General features: G+C 35.7%; 1 protein-coding gene across 4 annotated transcripts in view; it reads left to right on the top strand.

Annotated features, from left to right (window-relative positions):
• Positions 1-17133, top strand: part of LOC148845124 (uncharacterized) — a 53930-nt gene that overhangs the window by 31632 nt on the left and 5165 nt on the right. For 3 of the 4 annotated variants that reach the window (XM_088954952.1, XM_088954953.1, XM_088954955.1), the window contains 7 exons: positions 1809-2090; positions 5757-5912; positions 7126-7559; positions 8033-8513; positions 9142-9474; positions 11518-12304; positions 12891-12949. In XM_088954952.1, coding sequence (XP_088811078.1) covers positions 1809-2090; positions 5757-5912; positions 7126-7559; positions 8033-8513; positions 9142-9474; positions 11518-12304; positions 12891-12949 — 2532 coding nt within the window. The remainder of the gene's footprint in view (positions 1-1808; positions 2091-5756; positions 5913-7125; positions 7560-8032; positions 8514-9141; positions 9475-11517; positions 12305-12890; positions 12950-17133) is intronic. The other variant, XM_088954954.1, reaches the window with a different exon arrangement.

The raw sequence follows: 17133 nt of genomic DNA, 5'->3' as shown, positions 1-17133 counted from the left end.
GTACAAGAGTTTGTTGGGTAAATTGAACTATGTAACTTTTACTTGGCTAGATATATCATTTGCAGTAAGTATGGTGAGTCAATAACATTCTTGAGTTCCACATTGGGAGGTAGTTCTATGAATGGCTAGGTACTTGAAGGGAGCTCCAAGTTGTGGACTGTTATATAAGAGTGGAGGGACTTTTGAGATAGAGTGGTGCACAGATGTTGATTGGGCCGACTTTGTGTCTAACAGGAGATCTACTTTAGGGTATTATACCTTCCTTGGTGGCAATATGGTAACTTGGAAGAACAAGAAATAAATTGTGGCAGCAAAAAGCAGTGTTGAAGCTGAATTTAGGGCCATGGCTCATAGCCTCATACTACATGTGAACTAGTGTGGTTGAAAAATCTTTTGCAGGAGATGGGGTTCTCAGTTGACAGACCCATGAGGTTGTACTGTGATAATCAAGCTGCGGTCCACATTTCTTCTAATCTAGTCTTTTACGAGAGAACAAAGCATATTGAAGTTGACTGCCACTTTGTAAGAGAAAAGGTGACCAATGGAGTGATAAAGACAGCTCATGTGTGTTTAGGAAACCAATGGGCAGATTTGTTTACAAAAGGGTTGAGTCAGGGGAAAGTGGATTACATTTGTAACAAGATGAAACTATATGATATATACGCTCCAGCTTGAGGGGGAGTGTTAGAATCGATAGTACAAGGGTAGTTTGGTCATATGTCTATTTATTTAAGGTTGAGTTATTATGTCTAGGTTTAAGTTCTGTGTCCCGTACTTAATGAGGGACAGGTTTGTCTTTTGTAATCTAATACAAAGAGTATAAATATAAGGTGGGTGGGCTGAGAGGGATTGACTTTCTCTCTTCTCAGACTGGACCCTTTCTTCTTCTCCTCTCTTTTTTCTCTTCTTCTTCTTTCTTTCTTATCTCAGACCTAGGACTGAACTAGTGTTAATCAAATCATTCACATCCTTAAAACAGCTGAAACCAAAATACTTGTTCCCTTACAACCCCTTGCCTTACAACCTTATCATAATTCTGTTGAAATCAATTTTTTTCATGTCCTTGAACTCTTTTTTTCACCAAATATGCTATTTATGTATAGACATGTATTATATCAGTTAAATGATGTATAATCATATTATACATGTAATATATGTATATATGTAGTTTATATAAGGTTTTATTTTTATTTCATTTTTTATTTTTTTATAAATAAAAAGATAAAAATTGAAATTTGAGGCCAAGAAAGTTTATTTTTTGGCAAAAATAGTGGGCCAAAGCACCTTTTGGAATATCTAGAACTTGAAAAGTTGCCCAAAACGAAAAATGGATTATCCCAATCTGATAACCAAGTGCAAAGTTATGGCCTCTGGAAGTTTCAATACATTTGTGTGCAATCACATCCTTTATTCTGTTATTGATTAAAAAAAGGTGCCAAAATAAGGCATTGAGGCATATTTTGGCACAGAAAATGGAGGCTGAAAGTAAAACAATGGGACTGTGTCTCATATGACATAATTCTTGATTTCAACACTTATTTGTCCATCAAACACTTTTGCATCTTGATGTTTCTCATTTCCATGATATCGTTTTGTGGGATTCATGGAACATTGAGTATTATTCTCATGAATGTTTCAGTTTTTTATCTATTATAACAATGACAAATACTCCTTTTCCTTGCATACGTTTTCTCCTTGGAAAATAGAGTAAAAGATCAGCCATTAAATCTTTTTGAGTGAACCAGATAACACACTTTTATTATTTTATCTTAACCTTGCCTTTGGCTTATTGTTGACTCTGACTTCAGTTGATTCGGCTAGTGACTGATGGGCGTGCAGAACAAGACACAATCCCTCATGCTGTTCTTACACATGCAATGGAACTTAAACCATACATTGAGGAACCTTTGTCAATAGTCCCGCCATCTTCAGGTGTTACTTCCATTGATCTACGACCAAGAGTCCGGCATGATTTTATCCTGTCAAACAAGGATGCTGTTGATGCCTACTGGAAGACCTTGGAATTTTGTTATGCTGCAGCTAATCCAACTGCTGCTTTACATGCATTCCCTGGATCTGCTGTTCATGAGGTGTGTTTCCTAGGTTGCTGGTTATTTTCTTTGGTATTTCCTTTTGCTTCATACTTGATTTACATTAATGTACAATGGTCTCAAGGATGGTAACGAAGGGGCTCAGGCTCGGTTAGGGGCTATGGTCCCCCAGAACTTTTGAAGAACCTGGTCAGAGGTTTAGAAATTTCTGTATGACAAGAAAAGTTTTCTGGTTCTACCTCTGAATGCCCTAGTCTCCTATGACTGAAAAGATGTTTGGTCTCTTGAATACCATTTCTTGGCCCATCAGAGCATCAATGATGTTGGATGTTGAGTTGATGCCTCTTGTATGGCCATGGTCCAACAAAAAAAGGACTAGAGAATTCAACATCCACAAGAAAATAATTTATCAAGACATTGAAAAAAACATTGGATGTTGTCCATCCAAGAGGTGTCCTAGTGATTGAGCTGTTAGATACACCATAAGTAGGATGTGTCTGTTATAAAACAAGGCTCACATGATTTGGGTCATTAATGATCTCATGTACATAAATCATTCTCGTTTTTTGGCTATTCATTTGTTGAGTGTTCATGGAAAGTGTTTCCTTATTAAATTTGTATGGCATGTTCCAAGTGATTTCAAATATGACATAATGTTGATGGTGCGATGTAGCTGTCTGGAAATTGATGAAGAAGGGGAAGTGTTCCTCTATTTCTCATATGGTTGTCTGGTGGACAATTTGAGCCTGAGGAACTGGAAGTAGATGAGGTGGAAGACTGGCTTTCTGAGAGGTGGAAGGTTGTGGGTTGGTTATTTGGGGGTGGTGCTCTCTCTTCATATTCCAATCTGAGGTGCAGCACTGATTCTCCTAAAGTGTCGCTACTAGAGGTTAGGTGGGCTAGACTTTTTCACTTAATCTGTGAAAACCCATGGTAGTATTGTGCAGGTTCTTCAACAGGAAACATTGATAGCTGGCCAGTATCTATTGGAATTCCTCCTTACTAAAGGTGTTTTGCCTCATTTAGAGCCATACGGCAAGGGTGTCGTGGGTTTGTAGATGTTGCTTGTCAATGTCTAGAATTGGAGAAACTTGACAATGTGAGAATGTGGGAAAATATTCCTTAGAGTTTGATATTGGTGAGAGGAATTAAGTGTGTGGCTTGAATTATTGTTGAGGAAGATGATTTGAATAGTAATGGTTTTCAATATCAACCAACACTTTTATTGCCTTAAATTGATTCAGATGTGAAGTTAAGCTTTACTTGTAGGATCTTTCTGTTGGGGATTCCCTTTGAGATCCCATAGGTTGAGGTCCATGGTGACGGATTTTGGTGGATTTGTTCTTCATAGGAGATGTCTAGTAGCCAAAAGGACATGGCTGGTATTGCATCAGCTTTTGGGTATTGTGGAGCGAGGGACTTATTTTTCCATTTGAAAGCCTAGGTCCTTAATGCTTTCATTGATCAATCCAAACTATAGAGATCTTGATTATAAGCTGTATGAAGCCCAGATAGGTACTTGCTATGGACGTCCAGATGAACTTTTTTCATATTATCTCTCTAGGAATTTTTCATATGCTTTCTCTAGATAAATGAACACCAGATGAAATACTGCTGCATACAAGGAGTAAGTTGTTAAATGTTTAGTCATACTTGGAAATTGCATCATAGGCGTTGACTGACTATTTATTGAGGCAGCAGCAGTTGGTAACTTGGTATTGCCCTTAATTGACCAGTTGACAATTAGGTTACATTGTTTCCTAAGTTGTATACTATCGACTGAACTCTAGGAACATCACAAATCAGAAATAAGCCAATAGTGTGGTGTCTAGCATTCGCAAGAGCATAATTGAGTAGGGAGATTGATGGGTGTAGTATTTTTTTCAGCGAATTGGGGATTGCATGTATTTCAGTTTATTCTTAGGATGCATGGTTGTGGATTGAATATGCAAGCATTTTTCTGTCATATCCTTTTATAATGCATTAGTGACAGGTATCAGAAATGTACATGTAAGGATTGTTCTTAGGATCATTGTTGTGGATTGATGGGACTTGGGTTACCACAAGTGGATTAGCCAGGTTTAAAATGTTGGTTTCAGTGGACACACCAACCACTTAAAAATGAGAAATATGTGAAAATATCAGAAATATTGCATAGATTTGTTTAAAATCTTTATAACATTTTAAATGTTAATCATATTTTAAAAGCACTTATTTGTTTAAGTAATTATATCATTATAAAGTGATAAAATTGTTGCTTTTAATGTGATTACACCATTTCAAGAAAGCCACCTCCTCCAGGGGTTTTTGATATGATTACCAGGTATAGGAAAGTGTAAGATATCATTTCAGGACAGCGACCTCCTCCAGGATTTTCAAGATAGCCACCATTTCAAGATATCATTAACAGGTGTTTGGGGTTTTTGATATTTCCTGGGGGTAGGCAAGTCTAAGACCAACCCCCTTGTGAATTAAAAAAAAAAAGTGAAGTGCATTATGCAAACATCCGATATTTGTGTGTATCAGGGTGTCTTGACACTTTGAACCTTGCTTAGAATAAATTTAAGGATTTAGGAAATTATTATATAGTACCACTTTTGATAAAATGGTGATTTTGTAGACATAAGCTGGTCATCTTGTATAGAAAGAATATTGTACAGTGACAACCATGCTAAAATCATGGTTTAAAATGTCTAAATGTTTCTTAATATTTTTATGATATATTTCTCTTTCCATTGGTACTGATAACAATGATGTTCAAATACAATGTGCAATTCTCTAATGAATAAAATGTTGTCTAAGAGAATCTTTGCTTTCACACAAAACAAACAAGTTTTTTGTCCCCCTGAAAAATAGGATGAAAGAAAAAGGGCATAACCTTGCTTAGAATAAATTTAAGGATTTAGGAAATTATTATATAGTACCACTTTTGATAAAATGGTGATTTTGTAGACATAAGCTGGTCATCTTGTATAGAAAGAATATTGTACAGTGACAACCATGCTAAAATCATGGTTTAAAATGTCTAAATGTTTCTTAATATTTTTATGATATATTTCTCTTTCCATTGGTACTGATAACAATGATGTTCAAATACAATGTGCAATTCTCTAATGAATAAAATGTTGTCTAAGAGAATCTTTGCTTTCACACAAAACAAACAAGTTTTTTGTCCCCCTGAAAAATAGGATGAAAGAAAAAGGGCATGATTGCATCTTTAAGTTTTGAAAATTCTAAACCCATCTAATTTGACTCTTTAAACTTTTAATACCCTTTAAGGCAATTAAACCTACCCCTAAGTAATAAACTAGAAAATAAATTGGGAAAAGCTACTGAAAGAGCAAAGTCTAAATTACCCAAAGATTATGAAATTGCCACTAGTTCAAGAATATGAAGAAACTTGATTTCTTAAGTCATTTCTTTTGTTGCTTCCTTACCTGCATTAGTCTCATTCTGGTAGATACTTTTAATTTTTTTCTAAGGGGGTTATCTACACTTTGCTCCATTGTTGAACTTTTGTTTTCATTTTAATAAATCTTCTTTTATTTCCTACTTTCCTGTTGACTGAATGGACTTGTCATTGTCCCTAGAACATTTATGGTTTCGAACCCTTCTCTGCACTCTATTTTATTCATGCTCAATATCCTCTCTCTATCTCACATGTTTTATAATGGTAGAGAATAACAGTAAATTTGTTTGGTATAGGTTTTCTTTTACCGGTCATGGGCATCTGTTCGGGTTATGACAGCTGAGCAACGTGCTGAACTTCTCAAGCGTGTGGTAAAGGATGGTCCCAACAAAAAGCTTTCCTTTAGGGAATGTGAGAAAATTGCTAAGGACCTTAATCTTACACTACAACAGGTTAGTGTGTAAAGAGACTGGGCCGAATGGGTCCTAGTATCTTCTCTTGTAATATCTTTTCTTTTATTGTTGGCTAATGGGCCTGTTATTTCTTTTTGTTTAGTCTCTTTATGTTACTTCCTAGCTGGCCGCCCACTTAAGGGCAAATTTGTCATTACTCTAACTTTAATTCTTAATAAAAAAAGGATTAGAGGAGAAATGGAAGATAATTCGATTCTTCTTCTTCTTCCTTCTCTTTTCGCCATCTTCTTCTCTTGTGTTGCTGCTCTTACTCCTCTTCTTCCTTTTCCTTCTAATCTTCTAATTTACACCTAATATTTGAGGACTGATTTACATATTAGTGTTTCAATGTGTGTGTGTGTGTGTTTTTTGCTTCATGGGGTTACACAACCGGGGGGTGGGGGGGTAACCCTTCGGTCCTAAGTCTCTGCTACAACCAGCCAGAGACCTTACAAACTGAGCTAGTTGGCACTACTTGTTTAATGAATCATCATCATCATCATCATCCATGGCTTATCCCAACTATATGGGGTCGGCTACATGAATCCTGTTCGGGTAATCCATTCTATTTTAAAGCCATATTATCTGTTTAATGAATACAACTTTTTTAATTGATGGGTGGATCACGATAGCAGTTTAGCACCTGACTTTGGATAAATAAAATTTATGAGCATTGGTAACTCTCTAAGATTGTTGTCCTTGGGTTGATCTTTATCTCAGATGTCATTTTGTTGGCCCTATGTTATATAAATTAATATATTTTATTTCTTTATGGTTCCAATTAGCTAGATCAAATGAGCATTTAGCAACCAAGTTGGCTAACTCTGATGCACATTATGCACTATGATACAAGTGGAGGAGTCCATGCGAAAGTTTTGACCCAGTTAAATTTTTGTAATATAGATTCTTTGAATTTCCATAAAAGCATTGGAAGTACTATTAAATTTTGATCATCTTATACAGGATTATGTGCAATGTCACAGCAATTCTTCTTCTTCTTCCTTATACTTTTCTTCATTGTACAAGCTGGTATCAGTGCACTTGTAAAATGAAGAAAGTGTAAGGAAGAAGAAGAAGATTTCAAGTGAGGGGTGAGTTACTGTTCACACTCCAAAAGAACTATTTATGTTGAGATAAAAAATTACAAGAGATTCTATTTGTTGAGATAGTATTTTATTAGCCTTTTCAGTAAACAAAAGAATGCTGCTTGCAGGTTCTTCGAGTTTATTATGATAAGAGGCAACAACGTCTCAGCAGATTTCAGCGAGATTCAGAAACCAAAGGGCAGGAGTTTCGACCAGTAACAAGTAAATCTGGTTCAGCTTCCCGGAAAAGGAAGAAGCATACAGAAACAAGGTTGTCAAAGAACGTGAAAACATATTTAGTATCTGGAGAATTGGACAAGCAGATTGTACCCATTTCAAGTGATGGTCAAATGGAAGAAGAGCAACTTCTCTTAATAAATTCATCTGACCATGAAATTCAACTGCAAGCTTGTGATGATGATGTTCAATATGAAACTTCTGATGATCCATCAGAAGATGAAAATAATTCCAATAATAATTATGCATTTATTAGCCAGTGTGCTTTTTTAAGGCAGAAACCAACACGTCAAAGCAGGTTTTTTTGGTCACAAACATGTGATAGGTAAACAGAAGAAAATTTTCTTATATAATAGAAATAGAATAGATGATAGTGATGATAACTGTTGGTAAACAACATAGCTGCATTATCAGTCATGTACATAGTATTTGGACCCACCATTTGAATATATTCTATGTAGGATATTTCCTACACTATGAGACTGACCTGATTTCCAATCATTTATTTCAATCTTTTTGACAGGTAGAAAAAAGAAAGTAAAGGATTGAGTCTGTGTAACATTGTTGTCTGCAGCTATCTGTTGTGTTAATATTGATCCACATGATTTCCTATGTGAGATCAACTAAATTTTGCTATACCTATCTAGATTCCCAATGTTGTGCAAACTCGCCTTATGTTAAGTATAATTTTGATAGGACCTTGAAATTCTTTTCTACCTAGGTGGATGTTAATTTTTAGCTCTTAGTTTTCATATGTATATTTATATATATATATATTATATATTTTTTTGCCTACAGGAAATTGGTGATGCAATATGTAAGGCACCGTGCAGCCCTTGGAGCCAAATTTAATCGCACTGATTGGGGTTCACTTCCTGACCTTCCAGCACCTCCAGATACATGCAGGAGGAGGATGGCATTACTTAATAGCAATCTGAATTTTAGAATAGAGCTAATGAAGCTCTGCAACTTGCTTGGAGAACGATATGCCAAGAATCTAAAAAATTCCCAGGAGAAAAAATCCTTCAGTCGTGATTATTGTGGACAGATGGTTCATGATTCTTCTTTAGATGCCTGTCGTAATTCCAATGATGTTGTAAATAACTTGGAAAGCAATTTTGAGGTGCAAGCATGGGATGATTTTGAGGATGAAGCTATTAAGATGGCTCTTGATGAGGTGCTTCAATGCATCCGGATGCCCAAAATGGAGGCTTTGAGGAGAGTTAAGGAAGCACCTGAGAGGGAGTGGTCAGATCTAAATTTGGATGCAAAAGCTTGTGTAAGTTCTCATAATACTAAGTTTGTGGTTAAATACCCCATCCAGTTGTCACAATTCCCAGAAATTGATTCTTCAAAATTCTGAACAAGTCAATACAATTCATTTATATTGAGTATTTGGGGGAGGGGGTTTCTGGATTTTCAATCTAGTTTAAATGGGCAAATTGCTTGCTCAAATAGGCTATATTTTTAAGTGTTATTGACATTAAATTCGTTTTATTTATTTATTTTTTTGTGTTAGATTTTCCCCCTTTTCTAGGGCTACATTAAGAGAATGGCAATCAACTATAGAAACCCTCTTTATATATAGAATGTGTATACATCTATGGGCATATATACACAGTTTACTATTGATGTGTATGTATATACATGAATGCATGCTTTTTTGTATTATCAGCTATGATACCTCGACACTTGTACAAGGATGCTGTGTCGTGTCAGATGCTTCAATTTTAATGTTAATTTTATTACTGATACTGTATCCAGCCATGTCCTTTCTGTATCTGGAGTCTGGACAATATATGTTTTCAATATTTGTCATGATTTGATTCATATAATTTAGTATTTACGTTTCTGGAAATTGTTAGAAGCTGATTTGCTGGTAATAATTAATTTTCCTTCATCTCCAGGATGCCCATGAAGATCCCCAATCAATTCCATCCTCAGCAATGGATGAGGAAATTCAGAACCATGTTGGAAGGCGTCGAAAAGATTCTGGTCGAAGATCGGGCTGTCATCGCCTTCCTGGGAAGTTTCTTAAACTTTTAAATGAAGGCATAAATGTTAGTAGACGAGCCTATGAATCACTTGCAGTGTCTAATGCCGTGGAGCTCCTTAAGCTTGTATTTTTGAGCTCCTCCACAGCACCTGAAGTTCCAAAGTTGCTGGCAGAGACTCTACGGCGTTATTCTGAGCATGACCTTTTTTCAGCTTTTAACTACCTAAGAGAGAGGAAATTCATGGTAAATATTTGTTGCTGCCACAGCTTTCATGGAGTTTTTTTTTATTTATTTTTTTTCCTTGGGTATGAATATTGCCCAGGATTGGACTTTCTTAACCCAAACCTTTGGGTATTTGGACATGCTTTTACACTTGGTACTATATACACACATTTCAATACTACATTTTTTTATTATGAATCTTAGTTCACTTCTTTATAGACCCGGTATACTTCTTGTATGCCATATCATCCAAGAGTTAGACTAGACATTTTGGACTTTGTAGAGTGGATAGCAGTCCCATCTTGTCATTTCTGTAGCTAAACTGTGTGGTTATGTTACCTCTATAAGTACATTGTTTTAATGTTTGGAGTTCCATACTGCTTACTTTTGTTTTTGGTTATGATCCGAGTATTGTCTTAAATTTCTAATTACCATTTTTGTGCAGAAAATGGAAGAGCCTTAATGGAATCCTATGGAGATCCTTAAGGTTTAGTGAAGGGATTTTAGTGCTGTCAGTGATTAATTATATTTGCGACTTTTTACATTTTTCTTTATTTTCTATTTTTGTTTTTTCAGGATGGATGTTTTTTTGGCTTATTCACACTAATTCCATGTTGGTTCTATCTGTTGGAATATTCTTTTGGCCCTTCTTTATTTGCCTTTGAGTCCACTAGATATCATTTTTCATCATAAATCTATATAGGAAGATAAGAGATGAGAGAATGCAGCAAGAGAATAGAAACTTTTAGGAGAATCAATAGCGTGAGGCAGCACCCACAATCTTCATTTTATTGTAGTGTTTAAATTGTATAATGTAGAAAATATCCCTGTGTCCATGAAACTATGATTGACAACATTTCCTCTCCAGTGGGGTATTCACAATGTTCAGCATGACATAAGCTAGTTTCACTCTTAATTAAATATATCAGCCAACCGCTCTTTACAACTTACAAATAGAGGACAAATTTCATCCTTTTCAAAATTATCAAGAATAAATCATTTGTCCACTTTGTTGTCTTTTATTTTATCTTGCTAGATAGGGTTGTGAGATATAATAATTGCTGCCTTGTTATCATAGTACTCTGCTTGAATTAGAAACAGGGAGTCCAATTCAGTAAGCAATTTTTTAATCCACAGCACTTTTGCTGTCCCATGTGTCATTGCCTTGTATCTGCTTCATCACATCTTACTGTTACAGATTGTTGCATAACAAGAAACAATGCAAAAACAGCAATATCATTGTAGTAGCATTGTTTCAAGCCTTTCTCTTAATGATTTGATGTGGGAATTTACTACCCATCTTTCTTATTCCTTATAATTTCCTTCCATTTTAGATTGTTAAATTTGAAACTTCTCTCTTTTAAATTAAAACTTGTTTTGGTCGACTCCCATATTCATGCTCTATTGATGCAAGTCCCATTTGATACCAATCCTTTTGTAAAAGTCCCCTTTGTGTGAGAGCTCCTTAATTGGATGCAATGCAATTAAAACAAAAAATTTGATCGTTTTCTTTGTATATTTATTTATTTTTGTTTCTTTTCTTTCCTTAGTTATTTTTGTGTTTTTCTTATTTGTCTTTTCCTGGTAAATTTAACCAAATCTAATTCTAGCTATTTTATGTTGAAAATTTTCACTATTGCTAAAATTTATCTTCTGTAGGATTCTGAGACCTTGGTGTTTTTCTTGGGTTCTACTTGAGCTTTAACTGGTATTCAGAAAATCTAGCTAATACAAAGCTTATATTTCATTTAGATCAAATTTAGCAATCAATTGATGTATTTCTCTTAGAAATTTATCCCTGATAGTATGCTTATATTAATCGTTTGTTCGCTTCACATCTCATGACCACTGTACTTTGTAGGGTGTCTTCTGTGGTTGTTGGATTCTTTGGACAAGATAGCCTTTTAAGCCACAGAGATAGATGGCTAGGTCAATTTAGACTTGTCTCTGATGGCTATGCCCTGGATTGAACAATCTATACCATTGTGCCACATCTAAGATTCTCTCTGAGACATAAATTTCGCTATCATTTTGTGTGTTTACTATCTTCTCCATTATGTGCAGGTTGGTGGTAATGATAGTCAACCTTTTGTTCTTTCTCAACAATTTTTGCATAGTGTTTCTTCTTCTCCATTTCCCACAAACACTGGAAAGAGAGCTGCAAAATTTTCTAGTTGGATCAACGAAAGAGAGAAAGGTCTAACAGAGGAAGGAATTCATCTTGATCCAGACTTGCAGTGTGGTGATATTTTTCATTTGCTTGCTCTAGTTTATGCTGGAGAATTGTTTATTTCACCTTGTTTGCCTGATAAGGGCATTGGAGAAGCTGAGGAGCAGAGAGGTCTGAAACGGAAAAGTGATAAAAAGGACCTATCCGGTGGTGACAAGGTTAAGAAACCTCGCTCTTTGATTACAAAAGATGGAGAGTTTACTTCACGCCGAGAGAAAGGTTTTCCTGGTATCATGGTGTCTGTAGGTCGTGTGGAAATTTCTAGAGTCGATGCTTTAGAATTGTTCAAGAATGAGGAAATGGGTGTCACCACATTATTACATAGTGAGCAAAACCAGGCCACATCTGTACTTGCAACAGCCTCTGATTTATCTCTTTCTAACCATTTCATTCAAGGTCACAATTTTGGAAGTAATATTCCCATATCACGTTCCCCCCATGAGTTTACATGGGAATACATTGCTAGCTATGCTGAACACTTGGTGTCAACGTTTCTTGATCAAGAGGAACAAATTGATCCCTTCCATTCTGAACTTTTCAAGACTATTTATGCTGCCATTCGTAAGGCTGGTGACCAGGGATTAACCATGGAAGCAGTTTCCCAAGTCCTGGGCATGCATGGTATTTTATTTTTTCCTCTCTCTGTCTCTAATACACAAGCAAAAAGAGTAATACATTGAGGCATGTATGCATCTTGTATTATGTCAAATCCTGAGTTTTTAGCTCACCTCCTCTTGCAGTAGAAGATGGTGGTTTATCAGTAAGGAATTTTTCAGGTTTCCTTTTGGATTGACATGTACTTGTTTGTCTCTTTGGCAGGAGACATGTCTTCCTGTCTTTTTTTTTGGGGGGGGGTGGTGTGATTTTGCTTCCTTTGGCTTCTTTTAGGGATTTGATTCCAGTTGCAATTTTTGGGACCTCTAAGAGAGGAATAAAAGGATTTGTAGTTCTTGTACTTTGACTAGGACTCCTCCGGATGTCACCAATTCCCCTTGTGAATTGTCAATCATACTAAGGATTTTCATGGGTATAATTAGTGGGAGACAGCATCAAGTTGGGATGGTCATTTTGGGTGAGAGGGTGGTCTTTTTGTAGCTATTTAGTATTTATATTTAATATAACAATCTTATATCATTTATTGTTAAAAAAAGTTCTTACATCAAGAAAAATGTACTGTGTTGATGCATTTAAATGTTTTTTTTTTCAGGAGAAAAGATGGTTGAACTTACTGTAGATGTGCTTCAAGTATTCGGACTTGCTCTAAAGGTAACATTAAATGATTTCATTAGTTGTGTCAATTCCTTGTTATTTGAAATAAAGATCACTGGAACTGTCTAATGATGGCAGTGTTGGTAATGTTTAATGTTGCGGTGGAACCCCATCATTCAACTGCACATTTCCAGAATCTCTTTACTGTTTCTTTTTCAATTTCTTCCACGCTTTCTACTTGTCTAAGTGGCTGTATTGTTCTTTTCATTAATCTTGCTGCACCAAAATGTGCTTTACCCAGCTCTGAGTTGTGGGACTTTGAACAAACAGGTATTAAGATTATGATTGATTTTCTGTTTGACAATTTTTAAAGAACAGTCGAAAGGGTCTCTGTCTGTAGAATTAGAGTGTGGTGTGTACTAATTTGAAAGCATGATGAAAAGGGTATTCTAATAACGTTACCTATTTAGCATTGGGGGATAATTTTGTTGTTGTATTTTTTACAAAGCTAAGTATTCAGAGAACAACTTCTACACAAATGTACATATTAAAGACTGCTAGTGTGAGCCTATGAACAGTTCTCAAAACTCTCCCAACTGTTTCTCTTTTATCTATTCTATCTTATTCTAGTCTACTTTTCTATTTATTTAGTGTTTTAATTATTCCAAGCTGGTGTTAGAGCACTAGTTATTTCTTCTTCATGTACCAAACAGATAAACTTTGAAGTGGTCCTTGCCGATGTCACCGAGTGGGTTGGGACTTTTTTGTCTGCAGTGTCCTGTCCTTTGGATGCTTCTTTGCTTTATGTTTTTTTGTACTTCTTGAGACTTATACTTTATGGGTTATTGGTTTCTTCTTGAGTTGGATTTCATTTTTGTTGTGGATCCTTTATCCTTAATCTCCAAGTATGTGTTCTTCTTGGGTGCAAAGTTCTAAGTATCAATTAACCTGATACACAGTTACACAAAACTTGCTTATTGGGTGAAACAAGTTCTTTTTTAAGTTTTCTTTATTCAAAATTTTATAGGGGTCGGTCTTAGGCCTAACTACCTCTTGAAACAAAAAACCAAAACCTTGAGTATTTAGTGTATTAGTGGTGTAGCCGGAATGATATGATGTGCTCAATACACTTGTTCGAATATTTTGCTTGAGGGATTTCTATACTTGTATTGTTGTACATCCTCTCTTAATGGATTCTACAATTACAGGGAAGATTGTCAGAAGTAAAGTTAAAAGTCAAGAAGCATCCTAATTAATCCATACATATTATTTTCTATATCAAGAAATAAAAAATGAAATGACTAAATTAAGAAAAAACATCACAGATATTGGAGCAATAGGGAAATGAGGTGGAAAAAAGTCATTGTAAGTTGGTGAGAATGCTTGGGCAAGGGTGTTTTTGGTCCTTTTCATTTTTTTTTGTTTTTTTTTTTGTATTTGGGCACCCAAATAATCGCTTTCTTGTAACTTTTCCCAAAAATATAAATATCAAGTTTGAGAATGTAAATAGTGGCATATCTCTCATTTGAGAGTGTCATAGTTGAATCTTGAATGTGAAGTTTGTCATCTATCCAGACAATGTAGAACCGCATGTTTTGTTAATAATAGAAGTAATATTGCTTCCCATGTGGTACATACTGATGTTTAGGGCCCATATGCTATCCCTTGTATGGGTGGATATAAATACTTCATTCTTTTCATTGATGACTATAGTCAGTATACATGGATCTACTTGATGAAAAGCATAGACGAGATTCCTGTGATTGTTTAAAATTTAAGGGATATGGTTGAGACACAATTTGAGAAAGCTAAGATAATAAGATGTAAGGAATATTTTGAAAACCATTTGCGTTGCTTTGTTGAAGATCGGGGAATTATTTATCAGAGTTCATGCAGTCATACTCCATAACAAAACGGGATTGTTGAGAGGAAGAATAAACATGTGGTTGAAGTTGCTCGGGGTTTATTGTTCCAAACTCATGTTCCCATCGATTTCTAGGGTGGTGTTTTCTTCCCTGATTAACCTCTTTTTAATTTACCCCTTAGGATCTATGATTGTGTTTGTTTTGTTCGTGATATGAGTCCTTCCCGACATAAGTTTGATCCTAAATCAATCAAGTGCATATTCCTTGGTTATTCTCTAGTCCAGAAAGGCTACAAATGTTTTGATTCTCACTCTAGAAAGAGATATATTTCAAAGTATGTTACCATTTTGGAGTCCTCTTTCTTTGTCCAGTTATTCCATCCTTTTCTTTAAGGGGAGAATGCAAGTGAAGATCAGATTCCCTTTTCCTATTCCTGCTAAAGTTGAATGCCCATTACAATCTAATCTGCTAGACTTAGGTAATCTTGAACCCCCAAATATTTATGTTACTAATATTGACCTTGATCTTCCTATTGTCATCCGAAAGAGAAAGAGGACATGTAAAAAGTATCCCATTACTATGTATCTTATGATACTCTCTCACCCTCCTATTATGCTTATATATTTGTTGTTTCCTCTGTTTCCATCCCTCATTGTGTTACAAAGGCAATCAATCCCCTTGCTAGAAGGAAGCTATGAATTAAGAGATGTAGGCCCTAATAAAGAACTAAACTTGGGAGATTGTTCATTGTCCCTAGGATAAGATTCTTGTTGGGTGTAAGTGGGTGCAAAATATTAAGCACAAGGCAACTAGTTCAACTGAGTGATTATATCTACTACTAAAATGAACTCTATTTGTGTGATCATATCTCTTTCTACCCACTACTCTTGGCCTTTATATCAGATGGATGTGAAGAACGTGTTTCTTAACAGGGACTTACAGGCATAAGTTTATATGAATTTACCACTTGGGGCAAGCTTTCCTAACAATGAAGGAAAAGTTTGCTACCTGAAGAAGTCTTTCTAAGGGCTCAAGCAATCCGCTAGAACCTGGTCAACAAATTTAGAAACGCTATCTTAAAGATTGGATTCTCTCAATCTCAGGTAGATCACACCTTGTTCATTAGGAGAGTTGACGGTAGAGTAACAATGTTGATAGTATATGTTGATGACGTTGTTGTGGTGGGTGATGATGTCACAAGTATCTCTTAGTTAAAATCCTTCCTTGCTTAATAATTTGAGATTAAGGATCTCGGCGATCTCAAATACTTTCTTGCCATATTTATCAAAAAAAATACTTTCTTGCCATTGAAGTTGTAAGATCCAAGGGGAGAATCTTTTTTTCAGAAAGGAAGTATGTTCTTGACTTGCTCCATGGCATTAGGAAATTGGGGTGCAAGCATTATGAACTCTAATTGACCCTAACCCAAAATATCTCACATGCAAGTAGCTAATAGAATTTTAGCTTATATAAAAGGGTGCCCTTGTAAAGGAATGTTGAACTCCAATCGTGGTCATTTAAAGATTGAGACTTACACAAATGCTAACTAGGTAGTGTCCATTGATGATGGAAGATTTACATTTGGTTAATGTGCTTTGGTTGGAGGTAGTGGTCTCATGGAGATGTAAGAAACAATTAGTTGTTGCTCATTTTAGTGTTGCAGCAGAATACATGGCAATGGCTTATGGGATGTCTGAACTACTTTGGCATTCGGACAAATACTTCAATCCTATTCAGCATGATTGTACAAAACATAATGAGGTGGACATACACTTTATTAGAGAAAGGATTGCTAGCAGAGAAATTTTCCTTCCTTTTTTAAGGTTGGAAGACCAACTAGCGAATTGCCTCACTTAGGTGCTCACCATCCAAGGTTTGTTAAGAACCTTGTAAAGCTGGGTATGATTGACATATATACTCAGCTTGAGGGGGAGTGTTGAGAATTCTTGGGCAAGGGTGTTTTTGGTCTTTTTCTTATCTTTTTGTATTCGGGCACTCAAGTAAGGGTTTTCTTGTAATTTCTCCTCAAAATATAAATATCATTTTGAGGGTTTGAATAGTAACACACACTCCTCATTCAAAAGACTCTCCTCTTGGGCAAGTATTCATGGCATGATGTCAAGGATGTTGTTTTGGCTACAAGAGTCACTTTAGCTTCCTCGGTTTCCTATATTCCTGTCATCAAAATTTAGCTTGATGGAATCTTTTTCAGGAGATGCCCATAATGAGACAACCCTTTGTTAGATGAAATTTTTGCTATAGCTTCCCGATTTCTCCAAATATTGATGGTTTTGTCCAATGTATAACCCTAGATCCCAACTTATACAACTGATGAAGAGAAAGAAGCCAACTTTTGAATAGGTTCCTCTTTAAATA

Source organism: Nelumbo lutea, chromosome 7 (genome assembly GCF_056320005.1).
Source record: "Nelumbo lutea isolate HS-2025 chromosome 7, American lotus-T2T, whole genome shotgun sequence".
Classification (NCBI taxonomy): domain Eukaryota; kingdom Viridiplantae; phylum Streptophyta; class Magnoliopsida; order Proteales; family Nelumbonaceae; genus Nelumbo; species Nelumbo lutea.
The sequence above is the reverse complement of the archived record's forward strand: the minus strand, read 5'-3'. Positions and strand labels throughout refer to the sequence as shown.